Source organism: Callionymus lyra, chromosome 13 (genome assembly GCF_982586985.1).
Source record: "Callionymus lyra chromosome 13, fCalLyr1.hap1.1, whole genome shotgun sequence".
Taxonomy (NCBI): domain Eukaryota; kingdom Metazoa; phylum Chordata; class Actinopteri; order Syngnathiformes; family Callionymidae; genus Callionymus; species Callionymus lyra.
The window spans coordinates 3,936,300-3,961,333 of record NC_141830.1 but is presented as its reverse complement, the minus strand read 5'-3'; the positions used below and the strand labels follow the sequence as shown (position 1 = coordinate 3,961,333).

Below are 25,034 nucleotides of genomic sequence, written 5' to 3'. Positions count from 1 at the left end.
CTTTTCTGTGTATTTAGTTAAGAATTGACTGAACGTTTCAAGGTCGACTTCAAACCTGTTTCCATCCAGATTATTTATAATAATATATTTAAATCTATATTTTCCACACGTGTGTTCGATCTGTTGTTAAACAGCAGAAATCAAAGGTAAATAATGATCAGAAACACTGACTGGTTTATATTTTCTCCACATGCTGGTGTGTTTACTCCGGGTACTCTGGTTTCCTCTCACAGTATTGATTGACACGCGCTCATGGAGGAAACTTCCTGTTTGAAGGAGTCACGGACGGATGGACGGATGGATGGATAAATAAATAAAGAGACGGATGGATGGATAAATAAATAAAGAGATGGATGGATGAATGGATGGATGGATAAATAAATAAAGAGATGGATGGATGAATGGATGGATGGATAAATAAATAAAGAGATGGATGGATGGATAAATAAATAAAGAGATGGATGGATGGATAAATAAATAAAGAGATGGATGGATGGATAAATAAATAAATAAAGAGATCGATGGATGAATGGATGGATGGATAAATAAATAAAGAGACGGATGGATGGATAAATAAATAAATAAAGAGATCGATGGATGAATGGATGGATGGATAAATAAATAAAGAGATGGATGGATGGATAAATAAATAAAGCGATCGATGGATGAATGGATGGATGGATAAATAAATAAAGAGATGGATGGATGGATAAATAAATAAAGAGATGGATGGATGGATAAATAAATAAAGAGATGGATGGATGGATAAATAAATAAAGAGATGGATGGATGGATGGATAAATAAATAGAGATCGATGGATGAATGGATGGATGGATAAATAAATAAAGAGATGGATGGATGAATGGATGGATAAATAAATAAAGAGATGGATGGATGGATAAATAAATAAAGAGATGGATGGATGGATAAATAAATAAAGAGATGGATGGATGAATGGATAGATGGATAAATAAATAAAGAGATGGATGGATAAATAAATAAAGAGATGGATGGATGAATGGATGGATAAATAAATAAAGAGATGGATGGATGGATAAATAAATAAAGAGATGGATGGATGAATGGATAGATGGATAAATAAATAAAGAGATGGATGGATAAATAAATAAAGAGATGGATGGATGGATGAATGGATGGATAAATAAATAAAGAGATGGATGGATGGATAAATAAATAAAAAGATGGATGGATGGATAAATAAATAAAAAGATGGATGAAAAACACTTTCTAAGCTTGAACTACACAACATGTTATCAATTACTCACATGTGTTGAGTGTGAACTAAAGTGTGTAGTGAAGTGTGTAGTGAAGTGTGCAGTGAAGTGTGTAGTCAAGTGTGTAGTGAAGTGTGTAGTGAAGTGTGTAGTGAAGTGTGTAGTGAAGTGTGTAGTGAAGCGTGTAACTGTAGAGAAGAAGTCGATCCTTCACTTCTGCTTTGAGTCTCTAACGTCTGTCGACACGTGAGGACAGTTCAGAGGATCTGACATGAAGATGATGTGGATCCACCTGCTGCTGATGTTCCTCCCAGGTCAGTCTTCCATCTTCTTCTCCTTCTTCTCCTCCTTCTCCTTCTTCTCAGTCTTCCATCTTCTTCTCCTTCTTCTCCTCCTTCTCCTTCTTCTCAGTCTTCCATCTTCTTCTCCTTCTTCTTATTCTCAGTCTTCCATCTTCTTCTCCTTCTTCTTCTTCTTCTTCTCAGTCTTCCATCACCTTCACCTTCTTCTCCTTCTCCTTCTCACTCTGCTGTTGCTAGGAGACGAGGCCGCCTGGGGGGTGACGTACGGGCCCCAGTGCGAGGTCAGAGGGTCCACCTCCGTCATCAGGTGCTCCTTCCAGTATCCGTTTATTCAAATCGTGACCTCGGTCACCTGGTCCAAAGGTCGCCGGGGGGGTAAAGCCCTGAGTCTGGAGAACAGGCTGAAGTACGACGGTGACAAGAGTGGAAACTGTGACCTGAGGATCCAGAACGTGGCCTTCACTGACGCAGGAAGATATTACTTCAGGTTTAAGACGGTTCTCAGTGGATGGACCAGCAGGGACTTCGCAGAACTGACAGTCACAGGTATGACATCTGTCAGTCACAGGTATGACATCTGTGTCAGTCACAGGTATGACATCTGTGACAGTCACAGGTATGACATCTGTCAGTCACAGGTATGACATCTGTGACAGTCACAGGTATGACATCTGTCAGTCACAGGTATGACATCTGTGTCAGTCACAGGTATGACATCTGTGACAGTCACAGGTATGACATCTGTCAGTCACAGGTATGACATCTGTGACAGTCACAGGTATGACATCTGTCAGTCACAGGTATGACATCTGTGTCAGTCACAGGTATGACATCTGTGACAGTCACAGGTATGACATCTGTCAGTCACAGGTATGACATCTGTGTCAGTCACAGGTATGACATCTGTGACAGTCACAGGTATGACATCTGTCAGTCACAGGTATGACATCTGTGACAGTCACAGGTATGACATCTGTCAGTCACAGGTATGACATCTGTGTCAGTCACAGGTATGACATCTGTCAGTCAGAGGTTTGACATCTGTCAGTTAGAGGTATGACATCTGTCAGTCAGAGGTATGACATCTGTCAGTCACAGGTATGACATCTGTCAGTCAGAGGTATGACATCTGTCAGTCAGAGGTATGACATCTGTCAGTCACAGGTATGACATCTGTCAGTCAGAGGTATAGCATCTAACAGTCACAGGTATGACATCTGTCAGTCACAGGTAAGACATCTGTCAGTCACAGGTAAGACATCTGTCTGTCACAGGTATGACATCTGTGTCAGTCAAGGTTGAAAAGTTACGTTTTTATTATATATATATATATATATATATATATATATATATATATATATATATATATATACTGTATATTATACATGTTTTTTAAACTCGTGTTTTCATAGAGTTACTAATTCTAATTCCAGGAATTCCATTTTTTTTAACATTTCTAAATTATATATATATTTAAAACCGTAATCTTTTGAATACTTAATTTAAAACTTTTTAAAATACTGATTTTGAATTATTGATGAATATTCTGGGATTATAATAACAAACTTTATGTGTAAAAAAGAATTCGACTTTTTAATATATAAATGATTGAATTAAATGACTTAATAAAACCCACTTTTCGATACTTTTTCTTCTTTTTTTAATAACATTTTTAACATTTTTTAATTAAAAACAATATTTCAATTGAGAAACAAAAGTTTCAACATTTTAAAATCCAACCATTAAATATTGTGATGAACTTTCATTTAAATTCATTTATTTCGTAAATACTTTTATTCTGTTGAGAAAATACTTCTTTTTTTTTTAATATATATATATTTTTTAACATTAACTTCTAATACAAACATGTTTGTAAAGAAAATTCTTCTTAAAGTCGAGGATTGTTTCTTCATAACGGCTCAAACTTGAGTAATTGTGTTTTATTCTGACGTTTCCTCACATTCTACTTCCTGTTCCTGTGGTCAGAGCTGAGGGCAGTGGTTCGGCCGAGCACAGCGAGCGAAGGCGAAGGTGTGAGTCTCACGTGTGAGTCCGGCTGTCCTGAGTCATCGAGCACAGTCTGGTTCAAAGATGGGGAACCTTTTCAATCCTTGGACTTCCGGGCCAGCAGAGCCAGCAGTGGAAAGTACCGCTGTGCTCTGTTCGGCCAGCAGGAGGCGACGTCCGCCCCGGTCCACCTCAACATCCTGTGTGAGTCACCAGAGTCAAGTACTGGACAATACTACACATGTATACTTGTTACTACACTATCACAACACCAGGGTCGAGTACTGGACAATACTACACATATATACTTGTTACTACACTATCATAACACCAGAGTCAAGTACTGGACAATACTACACATATATACTTGTTACTACACTATCACAACACCAGAGTCAAGTACTGGACAATACTACACATATATACTTGTTACTACACTATCACAACACCAGAGTCAAGTACTGGACAATACTACACATATATACTTGTTACTACACTATCACAACACCAGGGTCGAGTACTGGACAATACTACACATATATACTTGTTACTACACTATCATAACACCAGAGTCAAGTACTGGACAATACTACACATATATACTTGTTACTACACTATCACAACACCAGAGTCAAGTACTGGACAATACTACACATATATACTTGTTACTACACTATCACAACACCAGAGTCAAGTACTGGACAATACTACACATATATACTTGTTACTACACTATCACAACACCAGAGTCAAGTACTGGACAATACTACACATATATACTTATTACTACACTATCACAACACCAGAGTCAAGAACTGGACAATAGTACACATATATACTTGTTACTACACTATCACAACACCAGAGTCAAGTACTGGACAATACTGCACATATATACTTGTTACTACACTATCACAACACCAGAGTCAAGTACTGGACAATACTACACATATATACTTGTTACTACACTATCACAACACCAGAGTCAAGTACTGGACAATACTACACATATATACTTGTTACTACACTATCGCAACACTAGAGTCAAGTACTGGACAATACTACACATATATACTTGTTACTACACTATCACAGCACCAGAGTCAAGTACTGGACAATACTACACATATATACTTATTACTACACTATCACAACACCAGAGTCAAGAACTGGACAATAGTACACATATATACTTGTTACTACACTATCACAACACCAGAGTCAAGTACTGGACAATACTGCACATATATACTTGTTACTACACTATCACAACACCAGAGTCAAGTACTGGACAATACTACACATATATACTTGTTACTACACTATCACAACACCAGAGTCAAGTACTGGACAATACTACACATATATACTTGTTACTACACTATCACAGCACCAGAGTCAAGTACTGGACAATACTACACATATATACTTGTTACTACACTATCACAGCACCAGAGTCAAGTACTGGACAATACTACACATATATACTTGTTACTACACTATCACAACACCAGAGTCAAGTACTGGACAATACTACACATATATACTTGTTACTACACTATCACAACACCAGAGTCAAGTACTCCACAATACTACACATATATACTTGTTACTACACTATCACAACACCAGAGTCAAGTACTCTACAATACTACAAGTATATCTTTGGTACTACACTATCACAACACCAGAGTCAAGTACTGGACAATACTACACATATATACTTGTTACTACACTATCACAGCACCAGAGTCAAGTACTGGACAATACTACACATATATACTTGTTACTACACTATCACAACACCAGAGTCAAGTACTGGACAATACTACACATATATAGTTGTTACTACACTATCACAACACCAGAGTCAAGTACTGGACAATACTACACATATATACTTGTTACTACACTATCACAACACCAGAGTCAAGTACTGGACAATACTACACATGTATACTTGTTACTACACTATCACAACACCAGAGTCAAGTACTCCACAATACAACAAGTATATCTTTGGTACTACAGTATCACTACATATCCTATCGTTGACTCTGTCAAACAGGCGTCAAACAAAGGAAGTGAAGATATATATTTAAATGATAGTAAATACTTGTCCAATCAGACGCTCCGCTGGACGTGGTGTTGACCATGAGTCCGTCACATGACCTGGTCAGCGGTGGGTCCGTCACTCTCGGCTGCAGCAGCGACGCTAACCCTCCAGTGAGGCCCGGAGGTTACAGCATGTTCAAGGACGACGTCTTGATCAGGTCCGGACAGAAGCTCACGTTCCCGGTCCTGGAGCCCGGACACAGTGGACGGTACCGGTGTCGGGCCTGGAACAACATCAGTCGAGAGGGGGACGCGTTCATGGCCTCTGAGGACGTGGAGCTGGACGTGAAGTGTAAGTGTCGTCTTACTTTGTGGTAGAGCTTCTCATTAAAGTAGAGTGACCTTGAAAGCTTTGAGGGTTTTTATACTCATAGTATTAGTATTACTCCGCAAGGTACCATAGTATTTCTCCAAAACTTGCCTTATTATTCAAAGAGAAGCCGTAGTAATATTCTGTGTGACGACTTAGTATTACTCCATGATACACAGAGGTATCCCTCTGCAACACAACGTAGTACTCCTCCGCGAGACACTAAAGTATTACTCCGCAAACCGCCGTAGTATCACTTTGTGAGACACGGAAGTATTACTCTGCAACACGCTGGAGTGTTACTCCGTGAGACGCTAAAGTATTACTCCGCAACACACAGTAGTATAACTCAGCGAGACGCTAAAGTATTACTCCGCAACACACCGTAGTATTACTCAGCGAGACGCTAAAGTATTACTCCGCAACACACTGTATTGTAACTTAGCGAGATGCTAAAGTATTACTCCGCAACACACTGTAGTATAACTCAGTGAGACGCTAAAGTATTACTCCGCGTGACACTAAAGTATTACTCCGCAACACACTGTAGTATTACTCCGTGAGACGCTAAAGTATTACTCCGCAACACACTGTAGTATAACTCAGCGAGACGCTTAAGTATTACTCCGCAACACACTGTAGTATAACTCAGCGAGACGCTAAAGTATTACTCCGCAACAAACTGTAGTATAAATCAGCGAGACGCTAAAGTATTACTCCGCAACACACTGTAGTATAACTCAGCGAGACGCTAAAGTATTACTCCGCAACACACTGTAGTATAACTCAGTGAGACGCTAAAGTATTACTCCGCAACACACTGTAGTATTACTCAGCGAGACCCTAAAGTATTACTCCGCAACACACCGTAGTATTACTCCGTGAGACGCTAAAGTATTACTCCGCAACACACTGTAGTATAACTCAGCGAGACACTAAAGTATTACTCCACGAGACGCTAAAGTATTACTCCGCAACACACTGTAGTATAACTCTGTGAGACACTAGAGTATTACTCCGCAACACACTGTAGTATTACTCCGCAACACACTATAGTATAACTCCGTGAGACGCTAGAGTATTACTCCGCAACACACTGTAGTATAACTCAGTGAGACGCTAAAGTATTACTCCGCCACACACTGTAGTATAACTCCGCAAGACGCTAAAGTATTACTCCGCAACACACCGTAGTATTACTCCGCGAGACGCTAAAGCATTACTCCACAACACACTGTAGTATAACTCAGCGAGACGCTAAAGTATTACTCCGCAACACACTGTAGTATAACTCAGCGAGACGCTAAAGTATTACTCCGCGTGACACTAAAGTATTACTCCACAACACACTGTAGTATAACTCAGTGAGACGCTAAAGTATTACTCCGCGTGACACTAAAGTATTACTCCACAACACACTGTAGTATAACTCAGAGAGACGCTAAAGTATTACTCCGCAACACACCGTAGTATTACTCAGCGAGACGCTAAAGTATTACTCCGCAACACACTGTATTGTAACTTAGCGAGATGCTAAAGTATTACTCCGCAACACACTGTAGTATAACTCTGTGAGACGCTAGAGTATTACTCCGCAACACACTGTAGTATTACTCCGTGAGACGCTAAAGTATTACTCCGCAACACACTGTAGTATAACTCAGCGAGACGCTAAAGTATTACTCCGCAACACACTGTAGTATAACTCAGCGAGACGCTAAAGTATTACTCCGCAGCACACTGTAGTATAACTCAGCGAGACGCTAAAGTATTACTCCGCAACAAACTGTAGTATAAATCAGCGAGACGCTAAAGTATTACTCCGCAACACACTGTAGTATAACTCAGCGAGACGCTAAAGTATTACTCCGCAACACACTGTAGTATAACTCTGTGAGACGCTAGAGTATTACTCCGCAACACACTGTAGTATTACTCCGCGAGACGCTAAAGTATTACTCCGCAACACACTATAGTATAACTCCGTGAGACGCTAGAGTATTACTCTGCAACACACTGTAGTATTACTCCCCGAGACGCTAAAGTATTACTCCGCAACACACTGTAGTATAACTCAGCGAGACTCTAAAGTAATACTCCGCAACACACCGTAGTATTACTCCACAACACACTGTAGTTTAACTCTGTGAGACGCTAAAGTATTACTCCCCAACACACTGTAGTATAACTCAGAGAGGCGCTAAAGTATTACTCCGCAACACACTGGACTATATCTCCGCAAGAAGCCGTAGTATTTCTCCACAAGACTTCGTACTATTACTCCGCTAGGCTCCATACGATTACACTACGCGTTGCTTTAGGACTTCTCTGTGAAAATACGTAGTATTACTCCTCAACTTGCCCTAGTATTCCAAGAGAAGCCGTAGTATTACTCCATTAGACACAGGTATACCTCCGCAACACGCAGTAGTACTACACCGAGAGACCCTTAAGTATTAAACTGCCAACGACACATTCACGGATGATAAACAGATGTTTTTAGTTATTTTAAGGACTTCACTGATCCTGGAAACTTGAAAAAACAGGTAAATCTTGATCTAAATACAAGTTTCTCTCTCAGTCGCTCCCGTCAACACTTCCTTCTCAGCGTTTGACGTCGAGGGCAAAGGTGTGAATCTCACCTGCACCAGTGACGCCAACCCTCCAGCAAACCACTACACCTGGTACCAGCAGCTCCCCGACTCGCCCGGGCTGCTGCAGGTGGGCTCGGGACAGGTGCTGTCTCTGGCCTCGGTGAAGGCCTACACCGGTCAGTACCTGTGTCGGGCGCAGAACCTGCTGGGTCAGCAGAACTCCTCCCTGATGCCAGTGACCCGGTCCAGCAGAACCACAGGTTGGTGTCGATGAAGAACTAGTTGATTAGTCGACCCGGTTCAAGATTCTTCTCCTTGCAGGAAACGTCCTGGTCCTGATCCTGGCGGGGGTCGGAGTCGGTCTTCTCAGCATCACGGTTCTCCTGTTCTGGTGGGTCTCCATTCCTTCACCGAGTCGCTTCATCTTCTCAACACAGAGCATCACGACGCCAACTGACGTGTGAACAGACTTGAATATCTGACAAGAACCTGAGAACGTTGGTCCAGATGAAGCTCAAGTTATTAATCCAGCAGGGAATTGAACCAGAGACCCAAAGTGTCCTGCTTCAGTGTTCGTGAAAACAAGTTAACATGAAGAGAAACGTCAACAACACTGACGTCATAATGCTTAGCATAGTTGGCATGGTTAGCAAAGTTAGCATGGTTAGCATTGTTAGCATGGTTAGCACATACACATGAATTCAAGATAATAAAACACATTTTCTTTTATAATCTACTGTGATAGGAAAACAACAAACTGTTTTGTAAGAAGGTAACAGTATGTGTTGGTAAACTTCAAATAGACTCCCTAGTATTATTGCACAAGTCATACTATTACTCCACCTTGCTCCTTAGTATTACTCTACACAATGCTGTAGTAGTTCTTCATCAGAGGCAGTAGTATTACTGCGCAAGGCATGTAGTATTCTCCGCAACTTGCCTTAGTATTCAGAGAAGCCGTAGTAATACTCCGTGTGACGACTTAGTATTTCTTCGTACTATTACTCCGCTAGGCTCCATAGTATTACACCATGCGGTGCAGTAGTACTTCTCTGTGAGAAGACGTAGTATTACTCTGCAAGACGCTGTAGTATTTCTTCACAACTTGCCTTAGTTTTCCAAGAGAAGCCGTAGTATTACTCTATTATAAACAGAGGTATCCCTCCGCAACACGCCGTCGCACTACGCCGCGAGACCCTAAAGTATTACTCTGCAACACGCCAGAGTATTATTCCCTGAGACACTGAAGTATTACTCTGTAGTATTTCTCCACAAGGCTTCATACTATAGCCCTTTGTACTGTGAGGCATTACAGTATTACTCTTCAATGCTCTTAGTAATACTCCATGAGATGCTGTTGTATTTCTGTGTCTCACGGAGTAATACTAAGGCAGAGAAGTACAACAGCATCTCATGGAGTATTAAGAGCCTTGAAGAGTAATACTGAAGTAGAGTAATACTGTAGTTCCTCACAGTACAAAGGACTATACTATGAAACCTTGTGGAGAAATACTACGGAGTAATACTTCAGTGTCTCAGGGAATAATACTCTGGCGTGTTGCAGAGTAATACTTCTCTGTCTCAAGGAGTAATACTAAGGCAGAGAAGTATTACTCTGCAACCAGCCGTAATTTTTCTTCGCCACACTCCGTTGTATAACTTCTTATGACAGTAATGAGTATTTCTCTGCAACACTGCATTATATTGTTTTCAGCCAAAGTATTTATAACGTCCCTGAACCTATAACTGTTCCCTGCAGTGAGGAAAGTGACGATGAATGTCAGTGAAATATTCTCCTCAATAAAACAACAAACTGTAGTATAAATCAGCGAGACGCTAAAGTATTACTCCGCAACACACTGTAGTATAACTCAGCGAGACGCTAAAGTATTACTCTGCAACACACTGTAGTATAACTCAGCGAGACGCTAAAGTATTACTCCGCAACACACTGTAGTATAACTCAGCGAGACGCTAAAGTATTACTCCGCAACACACTGTAGTATTACTCAGCGAGACGCTAAAGTATTACTCCGCAACACACCGTAGTATTACTCCGTGAGACGCTAAAGTATTACTCCGCAACACACTGTAGTATAACTCAGCGAGACGCTAAAGTATTACTCCGCGAGACGCTAAAGTATTACTCCGCAACACTGTAGTATAACTCTGTGAGACGCTAGAGTATTACTCCGCAACACACTGTAGTATTACTCCGTGAGACGCTAGAGTATTACTCTGCAACACACTGTAGTATAACTCAGTGAGACGCTAAAGTATTACTCCGCAACACACTGTAGTATAACTCTGTGAGACGCTAGAGTATTACTCTGCAACACACTGTAGTATAACTCAGCGAGACGCTAAAGTATTACTCCGCAACACTGTAGTATAACTCTGTGAGACGCTAGAGTATTACTCCGCAACACACTGTAGTATTACTCCGTGAGACGCTAGAGTATTACTCTGCAACACACTGTAGTATAACTCAGTGAGACGCTAAAGTATTACTCCGCAACACACTGTAGTATAACTCTGTGAGACGCTAGAGTATTACTCTGCAACACACTGTAGTATAACTCAGTGAGACGCTAAAGTATTACTCCGCAACACACTGTAGTATAACTCTGTGAGACGCTAGAGTATTACTCCGCAACACACTGTAGTATTACTCCGTGAGACGCTAGAGTATTACTCTGCAACACACTGTAGTATAACTCAGTGAGACGCTAAAGTATTACTCCGCAACACACTGTAGTATAACTCAGAGAGACGCTAAAGTATTACCTTCTTTCATTTATTTTCACAACGAACATGTTTCTAAACTTGCAACTTCCCACAATTACCAAGAACTTCTGCTAAATATTTTCACATGTTCTTGAGCAACGAGGGAAATAAACAGTTTACATGTTTCTTCTGCTGCAGGTATAAACAGAGAAGCCAAAAGAAAAATGTAAGTTTCAAGTACACACAACACAACTATGAGTATCATAGAAGTATATCAGTGTCAACACAATATTGAATTCAACATTGAAATGTTTTTTTATTTCATTTAAAAATGTTTTTTGAATTATTAGTTTCAAATTGTTTTAAATTGGAATGTTGTCGTTTTTTTTTATTACTGAATTAAAGAATTTGTTTATTTACAAAATTATTTTACACATATAGTTTAATATTCTAATTCCAAAAATAAAAAAATCTAATTTCAATGTTTTTTAATTCGTAGGAATGTCATTTTACTATTCTCTGTAGTATTACTCCATAGTATTAGTAATAGCAAGATTTATATCATATCTCCGTGAGGCTCAATAGTACTTCTCAGCAACTCCTAGCAACGTAGTATTACTTCGCGAAATCTCCATAGAATGAATGGATTATTAAATAAAAACAATTAAACCTGATATTGAATTAAAATGAACCAAAAAATATTTAATGCATGAAAATCAACTATTGAAATAAATTAATTGAAATTGTAATGTTATTATAAATAATTGTATAATTGTTGTAAAAAAATTGAAATGTTTTGTTGTGTATTTTTGAAATTTATATATATATATATATATATATATATTTTAATATTGTGTTATTTAAATGTAGTTCAACTGAAACACAAATTCAACCTTTGAATAAACAAAATATTGAATGCAATTATCAAATAAACAAATACATCCTTTCAAAATAAAACATTACATAATATTGAATACAATTATCAAATATACAAATACATCCTTTCAAAATAAAACATTACATAATATTGAATGCAATTATCAAATAAACAAATACATCCTTTCAAAATAAAACATTACATAATATTGAATGCAATTATCAAATAAACAAATTTAATCCTTTCAAAATAAAACATTACATAATATTGAATGCAATTATCAAATAAACAAATTCATCCTTTCAAAATAAAACATTACATAATATTGAATGCAATTATCAAATAAACAAATTCATCCTTTCAAAATAAAACATTACATAATATTGAATGCAATTATCAAATAAACAAATTCATCCTTTCAAAATAAAACATTACATAATATTGAATGCAATTATCAAATAAACAAATTCATCCTTTCAAAATAAAACATTACATAATATTGAATGCAATTATCAAATAAACAAATTCATCCTTTCAAAATAAAACATTACATAATATTGAATGCAATTATCAAATAAACAAATTCATCCTTTCAAAATAAAACATTACATAATATTGAATGCAATTATCAAATAAACAAATTCATCCTTTCAAAATAAAACATTACATAATATTGAATGCAATTATCAAATAAACAAATACATCCTTTCAAAATAAAACATTACATAATATTGAATGCAATTATGAAATAAACAAATTCATCCTTTCAAAATAAAACATTACATAATATTGAATGCAATTATCAAATAAACAAATTCATCCTTTCAAAATGAAACATTACATAATATTGAATGCAATTATCAAATAAACAAATTCATCCTTTCAAAATAAAACATTACATAATATTGAATGCAATTATCAAATAAACAAATTCATCCTTTCAAAATAAAACATTGAAATGAATTATTCAAAAGTATTCAATGAATAAAAACAAAATGTCACTAAAAGAATTCAACTTTGAAATGTTAAATGTTAAAGGACTGACAGTCTTCACTCCTGCAGTCGTGCAGAGACGCCGAAGTAAAGTCGACTCGAGGAAACGCCGTCGTGGACGACGACCTCAACAACGTCTACGCCAACGTGGCTCGTCCTCGCAGGAAGTCTCGCGTGAGTAGACGCGTCTCCGTCCTCCAGAGACGACTCTCAGACTCACGTGTCTCTGCAGCCACAAGATTCCTTGGAGGACGACGTCATCTACACCTCGGTTCACATCAAACCCAGAACGTCTGGAAACATCCGACAAGATCCGACTCTGTGAGTCGAAGGAACGCCGTCGCTTCAAGTACTTTTTCTAACGATGTATTTTTATTCATCCGCAGTTTCAACACATCAGAAGAAGGTTCTGTCATTTATTCCACTCTAGAAAAGAGGAATCTGTAAAAGACCAAATGTATTTAAACATATTTATTTCTATTGCATTTTTACTTGTACGTATAAAAAGAAGTGGAGACTCTTTGTGGTGTTTTATTTTGAAATAAAAGCAGCATATTTTCTTTACAGAAACGTACAAACATGTCTGACACAAGCGGTGCAGAAACATTCACTTTATAAACTTCATTCACTTTATAGACTTCATTCACTTTATAGACTTCATTCACTTTATAAACTTCATTCACTTTATAAACTTCATTCACTTTATAGACTTCACTTTAAGAAGCTAATCTCAAATGTTTTAAAAAAGGTGCCTGACAAGTTTTCATGGAAGTACATCAGTGTCATTTAAATGATTGAATGATTGATGTGTCGATGAAGCTTCATGAAACAGTGTCATTATCTTCAGAATCCACTAGATGGCGTCTCTGCACTATTTTCCTTTGTTTTGAACAACTGTTTTAATGAAACATCATTTTATGGCGCCACCTACTGACCTCTGAACAACATAACACTGTTTCATGAAGCTTCATCAACACATCACTACCATCTAGTGGACTCTGAAGATAATGACACTGTTTCATAAAGCTTCATCAACACATCACTACCATCTAGTGGACTCTGAAGATAATGACACTGTTTCATGAAGCTTCATCAACACATCACTACCATCTAGTGGACTCTGAAGATAATGACACTGTTTCATGAAGCTTCATCAACACATCACTACCATCTAGTGGACTCTGAAGATAATGACACTGTTTCATGAAGCTTCATCAACACATCACTACCATCTAGTGGACTCTGAAGATAATGACACTGTTTCATGAAACTTCATCAACACATCACTACCATCTAGTGGACTCTGAAGATAATGACACTGTTTCATGAAGCTTCATCAACACATCACTACCATCTAGTGGACTCTGAAGATAATGACACTGTTTCATGAAGCTTCATCCACACATCACTACCATCTAGTGGACTCTGAAGATAATGACACTGTTTCATGAAGCTTCATCGATACATCACTACCATCTGGTAGACTCTGAAGATAATGACACTGTTTCATGAAGCTTCATCAACACATCACTAGTTTCAAGTGAAGCACATGTTCATGAATCCTTGTCCTCCTGCTGGTGCTTTTTTCTACAAATGATTATTGCACTTTTTAAAACACAATATGCTAGAATGATGCCACACAGGAAGCATTCTAGAACAAAATAAAAACTTTTAAAACGGGACAATTATTTACAAAAACAATGAAAATATACTGCTTTAAATTAATAATAATTCTAAGAATGCAGGAGGAGTTTTTATTCGGAAATCAAAAAGTTTAAACTAAAATAACAACCTTCGTATTTTGGGTCAGGATTTTTGCAGTTTGACCTAAATGACTTCATGTTATGGTATCTTGTTTATCGTGTGAGGACTTCAGACGTCTCACAGGAGCATAATATCACAAATAAAAACATGGTGCATGTGTTTTTGTAACTGTGAATATTTAGAAGTATTGGAAGTATTTCAGGACTATGAGAATATTGAAAAAACATTTATTTTTATTGAAATGTCTGGGGTTTTTTAAGCATTTACTTTTACAAAATTAATGATGTGTTGAGGAAGCTTCATGAAACAGTGTCATGTTGTTAGAGGTCAGTAGGTGGCGCCATCAGTTTAAAAATGATGTTTCATTAGAACACTTGTTCAAAACAAAGGAAAATAGTGCAGAGATACCATCTAGTGGACTCTGAAGATAATGACACCGTTTCATGAAGCTTCATCGACACATCACTACCATCTAGTGGACTCTGAAGATAATGACACTGTTTCATGAAGCTTCATTAACACATCACTACCATCTAGTGGACTCTGAAGATAATGCCACTCTTTCATGAAGCTTCATTAACACATCACTACCATCTAGTGGACTCTGAAGATAATGACACTGTTTCATGAAGCTTCATCAACACATCACTACCATCTAGTGGACTCTGAAGATAATGACACTGTTTCATGAAGCTTCATCGACACATCACTACCATCTAGTGGACTCTGAAGATAATGACACTGTTTCATGAAGCTTCATCGACACATCACTACCATCTAGTGGACTCTGAAGATAATGACACTGTTTCATGAAGCTTCATCAACACATCACTACCATCTAGTGGACTCTGAAGATAATGACACTGTTTCATGAAGCTTCATCGACCCATCACTACCATCTAGTGAACTATGAAGATAATGACACTGTTTCATGAAGTTTCATTAACACATCACTACCATCTAGTGGACTCTGAAGATAATGACACTGTTTCATGAAGCTTCATCGACCCATCACTACCATCTAGTGAACTATGAAGATAATGACACTGTTTCATGAAGCTTCATCAAACCATCCCTACCGAAAATGAATAAAAACATTTTTTTTATCAGAGTGACTTATTTCCAATTTAAAAAAAAAACAGGTTGTGTTTATTATGAAGTATTTTTAATTCAATATATAATAGTGACACCATGATTGACTGAAAGTTTGATCAAGTAACTCTGTACTCTATTGGTTTGGTCTGGAGACACTAATATACCAACATTTTATATTGAACTTAAAAGAATACACATGAAGAAATATTTAATTTTGAAAATGTATTTGTGATGTATTCAAATTAGAATATCTAATTTTTTCTGTAAACATGATTTTTGAAAATATTAAAAATATTATTTTAATTCCACGTCAATAAAACAAACGTTAAATTCATTCAATATTCTGACGGCACTGATAGACTTCCATGAAGAAGTGATGGAAATAAAAACAACGCAACAGAAGATCTTTGGTTTGACAAGAAAGTTCACCTTCATGTTTCTCATTCTTTCTTAAATACAGCGACGATGATTGATCCATAGATTCATTTGACACGATGAGGACGAGCCGTGGGTTCGGTGAAAGCTACAGAGGAACTTGAGTATAAGAAGGAAAACCTCACCGGAAAAGTAGGAAAATCAAATTCCTGACGTCTTTAGTCCATGTTAAAAAAAAGAAGGAATCTCATGTTCGGGACATCTTGTGAACTCCGGCCGAGTGTTGATAATTCTGCGGACGAGACGGACGTGGATCGTGAGTCGGTAGAACATGGATCGTGAGTCGGTAGAACATGTATCGTGAGTCGGTAGAACATGGATCGTGAGTCGGTAGAACATGGATCGTGAGTCGGTAGAACATGGATCGTGAGTCGGTAGAACATGGATCGTGAGTCGGTAGAACATGGATCGTGAGTCGGTAGAACATGGATCGTGAGTCGGTAGAACATGGATCGTGAGTCGGTAGAACATGGATTGTGAGTCAGTTGAACATGGATTGTGAGTCAGTAGAACATGGATCGTGAGTCAGTAGAACATGGATCGTGAGTCAGTTGAACATGGATCGTGGGTCAGTAGAACATGGATCGTGAGTCAATAGAACATGGATCGTGAGTCAGTAGAACATGGATCGTGAGTCGGTAGAACATGGATTGTGAGTCAATAGAACATGGATCGTGAGTCAGTAGAACATGGATCGTGAGTCAGTAGAACATGGATCGTGAGTCGGTAGAACATGGATCGTGAGTCGGTAGAACATGGATTGTGAGTCAGTTGAACATGGATTGTGAGTCAGTAGAACATGGATCATGAGTCAGTTGAACATGGATCGTGGGTCAGTAGAACATGGATCGTGAGTCGGTAGAACATGGATTGTGAGTCAGTTGAACATGGATTGTGAGTCAGTAGAACATGGATCGTGAGTCAGTTGAACATGGATCGTGAGTCAGTTGAACATGGATCGTGAGTCAGTAGAACATGGATCGTGGGTCAGTAGAACATGGATCGTGAGTCGGTAGAACATGGATTGTGAGTCAGTTGAACATGGATCGTGGGTCAGTAGAACATGGATCGTGAGTCGGTAGAACATGGATTGTGAGTCAGTTGAACATGGATTGTGAGTCAATAGAACATGGATCGTGAGTCAGTAGAACATGGATCGTGAGTCAGTAGAACATGGATCGTGAGTCGGTAGAACATGGATCGTGAGTCGGTAGAACATGGATTGTGAGTCAGTTGAACATGGATTGTGAGTCAGTAGAACATGGATCATGAGTCAGTTGAACATGGATCGTGGGTCAGTAGAACATGGATCGTGAGTCGGTAGAACATGGATTGTGAGTCAGTTGAACATGGATTGTGAGTCAGTAGAACATGGATCGTGAGTCAGTTGAACATGGATTGTGAGTCAGTAGAACATGGATCGTGAGTCAGTTGAACATGGATCGTGAGTCAGTAGAACATGGATCGTGAGTCAGTAGAACATGGATCGTGGGTCAGTAGAACATGGATCGTGAGTCGGTAGAACATGGATTGTGAGTCAGTTGAACATGGATCGTGGGTCAGTAGAACATGGATCGTGAGTCGGTAGAACATGGATTGTGAGTCAGTTGAACATGGATCGTGGGTCAGTTGAACATGGATCGTGAGTCAGTTGAACATGGATTGTGAGTCAGTAGAACATGGATCGTGAGTCAGTTGAACATGGATCGTGAGTCAGTTGAACATGGATCGTGAGTCAGTAGAACATGGATCGTGGGTCAGTTGAACATGGATTGTGAGTCAGTTGAACATGGATCGTGAGTCAGTTGAACATGGATCGTGGGTCAGTAGAACATGGATCGTGAGTCGGTAGAACATGGATTGTGAGTCAGTTGAACATGGATTGTGAGTCAGTTGAACATGGATTGTGAGTCAGTTGAACATGGATCGTGGGTCAGTTGAACATGGATCGTGGGTCAGTTGAACATGGATTGTGAGTCAGTTGAACATGGATCGTGAGTCAGTTGAACATGGATCGTGGGTCAGTAGAACATGGATCGTGAGTCGGTAGAACATGGATTGTGAGTCAGTTGAACATGGATTGTGAGTCAGTAGAACATGGATCGTGAGTCAGTTGAACATGGATCGTGGGTCAGTAGAACATGGATCGTGAGTCGGTAGAACATGGATCGTGAGTCGGTAGAACATGGATCGTGAGTCGGTAGAACATGGATCGTGAGTCGGTAGAACATGGATCGTGAGTCGGTAGAACATGGATCGTGAGTCGGTAGAACATGGATCGTGAGTCGGTAGAACATGGATCGTGAGTCGGTAGAACATGGATCGTAAGTCGGTAGAACATGGATCGTGAGTCGGTAGAACATGGATTGTGAGTCAGTTGAACATGGATTGTGAGTCAGTAGAACATGGATCGTGAGTCAGTAGAACATGGATCGTGAGTCAGTTGAACATGGATCGTGGGTCAGTAGAACATGGATCGTGAGTCAATAGAACATGGATCGTGAGTCAGTAGAACATGGATCGTGAGTCGGTAGAACATGGATTGTGAGTCAATAGAACATGGATCGTGAGTCAGTAGAACATGGATCGTGAGTCAGTAGAACATGGATCGTGAGTCGGTAGAACATGGATCGTGAGTCGGTAGAACATGGATTGTGAGTCAGTTGAACATGGATTGTGAGTCAGTAGAACATGGATCATGAGTCAGTTGAACATGGATCGTGGGTCAGTAGAACATGGATCGTGAGTCGGTAGAACATGGATTGTGAGTCAGTTGAACATGGATTGTGAGTCAGTAGAACATGGATCGTGAGTCAGTTGAACATGGATCGTGAGTCAGTTGAACATGGATCGTGAGTCAGTAGAACATGGATCGTGGGTCAGTAGAACATGGATCGTGAGTCGGTAGAACATGGATTGTGAGTCAGTTGAACATGGATCGTGGGTCAGTAGAACATGGATCGTGAGTCGGTAGAACATGGATTGTGAGTCAGTTGAACATGGATTGTGAGTCAATAGAACATGGATCGTGAGTCAGTAGAACATGGATCGTGAGTCAGTAGAACATGGATCGTGAGTCGGTAGAACATGGATCGTGAGTCGGTAGAACATGGATTGTGAGTCAGTTGAACATGGATTGTGAGTCAGTAGAACATGGATCATGAGTCAGTTGAACATGGATCGTGGGTCAGTAGAACATGGATCGTGAGTCGGTAGAACATGGATTGTGAGTCAGTTGAACATGGATTGTGAGTCAGTAGAACATGGATCGTGAGTCAGTTGAACATGGATTGTGAGTCAGTAGAACATGGATCGTGAGTCAGTTGAACATGGATCGTGAGTCAGTAGAACATGGATCGTGAGTCAGTAGAACATGGATCGTGGGTCAGTAGAACATGGATCGTGAGTCGGTAGAACATGGATTGTGAGTCAGTTGAACATGGATCGTGGGTCAGTAGAACATGGATCGTGAGTCGGTAGAACATGGATTGTGAGTCAGTTGAACATGGATCGTGGGTCAGTTGAACATGGATCGTGAGTCAGTTGAACATGGATTGTGAGTCAGTAGAACATGGATCGTGAGTCAGTTGAACATGGATCGTGAGTCAGTTGAACATGGATCGTGAGTCAGTAGAACATGGATCGTGGGTCAGTTGAACATGGATTGTGAGTCAGTTGAACATGGATCGTGAGTCAGTTGAACATGGATCGTGGGTCAGTAGAACATGGATCGTGAGTCGGTAGAACATGGATTGTGAGTCAGTTGAACATGGATTGTGAGTCAGTTGAACATGGATTGTGAGTCAGTTGAACATGGATCGTGGGTCAGTTGAACATGGATCGTGGGTCAGTTGAACATGGATTGTGAGTCAGTTGAACATGGATCGTGAGTCAGTTGAACATGGATCGTGGGTCAGTAGAACATGGATCGTGAGTCGGTAGAACATGGATTGTGAGTCAGTTGAACATGGATTGTGAGTCAGTAGAACATGGATCGTGAGTCAGTTGAACATGGATCGTGGGTCAGTAGAACATGGATCGTGAGTCGGTAGAACATGGATTGTGAGTCAGTTGAACATGGATTGTGAGTCAGTAGAACATGGATCGTGAGTCAGTTGAACATGGATCGTGAGTCAGTAGAACATGGATCGTGGGTCAGTAGAACATGGATCGTGAGTCGGTAGAACATGGATTGTGAGTCAGTTGAACATGGATTGTGAGTCAGTAGAACATGGATCGTGGGTCAGTAGAACATGGATCGTGAGTCAGTAGAACATGGATCGTGAGTCAGTAGAACATGGATCGTGGGTCAGTAGAACATGGATCGTGGGTCAGTAGAACATGGATCGTGAGTCAGTTGAACATGGATCGTGAGTCAGTTGAACATGGATCGTGGGTCAGTAGAACATGGATCGTGAGTCAGTTGAACATGGATCGTGAGTCAGTTGAACATGGATCATGGGTCAGTAGAACATGGATCGTGAGTCGGTAGAACATGGATCTCGTCACGGACGCTCACCCTCATGGCGGCAGAGATCCAGGGCAGGAACCGAGACACTCGCGTGTAAACTCCAGGCTTCTTGGCCGTGGCACATCCCGTGCCCCAGCTCACGACCCCCAACAGACGGTAGCGACTGGTCTTGGACAGGCAGTCCTCGGCCACGAACGGACCTCCGCTGTCTCCCTGCGACCCATCAGTCAGACAAGAGGGTGTCATGCGGCGAGAGAGAGAGCGAGAGCGAGAGCGAGAGCGAGAGCGAGAGCGAGAGCGAGAGAGAGAGAAAAAGAAAGAGAGAGAGAGAGAGTCCTGACCTGGCAGGCGTCGATGCCGCCCTTCTCGTAGCCGGCGCAGAACATGGTGGTGGTGATCTGGTTGTCGTAGTAGTCGGGAGCGTTGCAGACGGCGTCGCTGATGATCGGCACGGAGGCTTCTTGGAGCACGTCTGCCAGGTGACCTGACGGTGAAGACACCATTCTGTTGTGTTACTGTTGTTGTGTTGCTGTTGTTGTTATTTTTCTGGTACAAACTTACCGTAATATCCCACATTTCCCCACCCGGTGACCGTCCCCATCTGCCCGTCGATCAGCCGCTGACCGATGGCTGGCAGGCAAACGGGCTGGACGTACTCTGTGCATCACAACACACACAATTTGTAACACAAAAGTACACAAATTAGTTTTTGTTTGATATTCAACAGCACTGTGTCCATTATATAGATTTGTCAGGCTTTAAATTACATTTACTTGAGGTTCATGTTTAAATACATTTTGTATAAATACAATTTTTTTTTTTGTTTAACAGGTAAATATTCAGTGTTTTTAATTTTGTTATTGCAATTTAAATACCCCCCACTAGATGGCAGCAGTCATTATGTCCTCCACGACTAAAGGAAGAATGTAACCCTGCAAGATCCCGGCAATGATTGAGGACGAGCAGCTTCTTAAGCTGATGTTTGGACATATTTTGGTTTGAAAACAAATGAAAGCAGTTACGAATTTGTCAAGAGTCATGTGGTCTGTAAATACTACAACACCAGAGTCAAGTACTAGACAATACTACACATATATACTTGTTACTACACTATCACAACACCAGAGTCAAGTACTAGACAATACTACACATATATACAGTACTTGTTACTACACTATAACAACACCAGAGTCAAGTACTAGACAATACTACATATATATACTTGTTACTACACTATCACAACACCAGAGTCAAGTACTAGACAATACTACACATATATACAGTACTTGTTACTACACTATAACAACACCAGAGTAAGTAAGTAAGTAAGTAAGTAATATTTATTTATATAGCGCTTTTCGAGACCAGGGTCACAAAGAGCTTAAACAATCAAAACAATACTCAAAAAAAGTACATACTTTAAAGATCAAGATAATACTGAGAACAACACAGGAGTTTGAGAAATTCAAGGAAAAGCCTGAACAAATAGAAACATCTTAAGATGTTTCTTTAAGGAGTCAGTAGATCATCAAGCGCAAAGAGAGAGGAAGATTGTTCCAAAGCTTAGGAGCAACAGCCTGAAAAGATTTCTCTCCTCTGGTCCTGAGTCGTGTGCGTGGAACCATAAGTAGATTCTGATCCACAGACCTCAGAGCCCGAGCTGGGGTGTAAGGCTGGATCAGATCAGTGATGTAAGGTCTGACCATGAATAGATCTGAAAGTAAGAACCAGAATTTTAAAGTTGATCCTGAAAGAAACTGGAAGCCAGTGAAGAGTTTGAAGGAGAAATGTGAGTTCTTCTACTAGAGCGGGTCAGAATTCTGGCTGCAGAGTTCTGAATCAACTGCAGACGAGACACATCCTTCTTGTTAAGACATGAAAACAAACTGTTACAATAGTCCAGACGAGAAGAAACAAACGCATGGATTACAAGCTCCAGATCATGTTCCGACAACATTTTCCTAAGTTTAGAGATTTTTCTCAGTTGAAGGAAACAGTTTCTGGTCAGTTTTCTACAGTGTTGAACAAGAGACATGTCTTTATCAAATACAACACTCAGGTTTCTCAGGCTCAGTTTGACAGACTGACCTAAGTCACCCAAGTACTGACTCAACCCTGGAATCTTATCATCAGGAGCAATCACCAGAGTTTCAGTTTTGTCCACATTTAGCTGGTATGTGTTTTCACTCATTGTTTGATTTCTAGCAAACAATTGACTAAGTTCAGCCTCTGGGGCTCAGTTGGATCAACAGAGCAGTAGAGCTGAATGTCATCAGCAAAAATGTGATAAGAAACATCTGGAAATCTCTGAATGATTTTACCGAGGGGAATCAAGTACAGCAAAAACAATAAAGGACCCAGAACAGAACCTTGAGGGACTCCACACAACAGATCTGCCGATTCAGACCTCATTTGATTGGCAGATACACTAAAACTGCGCCCAGAAAGGTAAGATGAGAACCATTCTAACACAGACCCAGACAGTCTTCATCCCTCAGTCTTCTCAGCAGGATCTGGTGATCAACTGTGTCAAAGGCTGAGGACAGATCCAAGAGAACCAGAACAGTGAATTTACCAGAATCAGCCGACATCATGATGTCACTGGACACTTTCAATAAAGCTGTCTCCGTAGAGTGATGTTTACGGAAGCCAGACTGAAACTTCTCATGGATGTCGCTCTGATGCAGGAACAAAGACAGCTGCTCAGACACCACCTTCTCCAAGATCTTGGACAAGAAAGGGAGCTTAGAAATAGGCCTGAAATTACTGAGGTCAGTTGGGTCTAAGCCTGGTTTTTTGAGCAGAGGCTCCACAATGGCATGTTTAAATGCATTGGGAAAAACCCCTGTGGAAAGGGAGAGGTTCACCATATTGGTAACCCAGGGGCCAATTACATCAAATACTTTGATAAAAAGCCTACAAGGAAGGACGTCATCTGAGCAAGAGGAGGGTTTCATCTTGTTCACTAGTGCCGAGATATCACCCAAAGATACAGCAGTGAAGGAGGACCAAGAGGAGGAGAGGGGCTCAGAGACAGTAGGGGTTCCAAACAAAGGGGGAGAGATTTTCTCTTTGATCAATTTAATTTTGTCAATGAAAAATCTCAACAATGCATTGCTGTCAGCTTCACAGAAGACAGGCGTGATTTGAGGAGCGGGAGACACGAGAGAATTAATCGTGTCAAACAAAACTTTGGGGTTTTTCCTATTTGCTGCTACCAGTTTTCTGATGTAATCAGATCTAGCAGTTTCTACCATCTCATTGTAAGAAGTCATCAGATCCCTGAGGTGAAGTCTATGCACCTCAAGTTTAGTGGACTTCCAGAGACGCTCAGTTATTCGAAGTCTCTTCAGACTCAAGAGATCTTCATTTGTCCAAGGGCACCGTTTTTTCTGAATTTTCAAGTTTGATTTAACAGGTGACTTGATCCACTTGATCCAGTATTTCAACACAATGATCAGTGAAACAGTGAATCAAACTGTCCACATCTGGACAGTCATCAAAGGAAAGACGGTCAAACATAGCAGAAAAACTGTCTGCAGTATCGGCTGAGATGACACGCCTCTGAGACCTAACTTTCAAAGGCTTAGGTTCAGGGATGAAGTCCAGGTTAAACAAGACAAGAGAATGATCACTCAGATGGACATCATGTACAGATACATTAGAAATGTTCAGGCCAAGAGTAAAAACTAAGTCTAAAATGTGGCCTTTTTGATGAGTGGGCTCAGAAACATGTTGCTCAAAATTAAAGGCTTCTGTTAAAGTTAAAAGTTCTTTAGCAGAACAAGATGCGACGTCATCAACATGAAGATTAAAGTCTCCAAGAATAAGGACAGATTCCATTTGAATAATGGAAGATAAGAAGTCACTAAAGTCTTTCAAGAACACCGCCAGGACCAGGCGGACGGTAGATTGATACACAATAGAAAGGTCTTGTAGAACCAACCAAGATCATCTGAGACTCAAAAGAAGTGAATTCCTGTGTCTGAATCACTTTGCAAGAACAACTCTCCCTAAAAACAGTAGCAAGACCTCCCGGTACCCGAGAGATCAAACGATATTCCACAGAGTCCGAGTCGATGAGAAGCAGAGCCGGAAACATATTCAC

General features: G+C 39.9%; 2 protein-coding genes across 2 annotated transcripts in view; one reads left to right on the top strand and one right to left on the bottom strand.

Annotated features, from left to right (window-relative positions):
• Positions 1-1,463: 1,463 nt before the first annotated feature.
• Positions 1,464-14,051, top strand: LOC148066997 (B-cell receptor CD22-like). Its single transcript, XM_087805650.1, has 10 exons — positions 1,464-1,550; positions 1,776-2,084; positions 3,525-3,749; positions 5,674-5,952; positions 8,552-8,824; positions 8,886-8,955; positions 11,490-11,517; positions 13,231-13,335; positions 13,394-13,482; positions 13,548-14,051. Exons 1-10 carry the CDS (start codon positions 1,508-1,510, stop codon positions 13,606-13,608), a joined length of 1,482 nt encoding a protein of 493 aa, XP_087661776.1. The 5' UTR covers positions 1,464-1,507; the 3' UTR covers positions 13,609-14,051.
• Positions 14,052-15,899: 1,848 nt separating this feature from the next.
• hpn (hepsin) overlaps positions 15,900-25,034 on the bottom strand; it is a 27,182-nt gene continuing 18,047 nt past the window's right edge. The window contains exons 10-13 of the mRNA XM_087806085.1: positions 21,488-21,583; positions 21,268-21,410; positions 20,975-21,139; positions 15,900-16,687 (exon numbers count right to left, since the gene is read on the bottom strand). Coding sequence (XP_087662211.1) covers positions 16,643-16,687; positions 20,975-21,139; positions 21,268-21,410; positions 21,488-21,583 — 449 coding nt within the window. The 3' untranslated portion in view covers positions 15,900-16,642. The remainder of the gene's footprint in view (positions 16,688-20,974; positions 21,140-21,267; positions 21,411-21,487; positions 21,584-25,034) is intronic.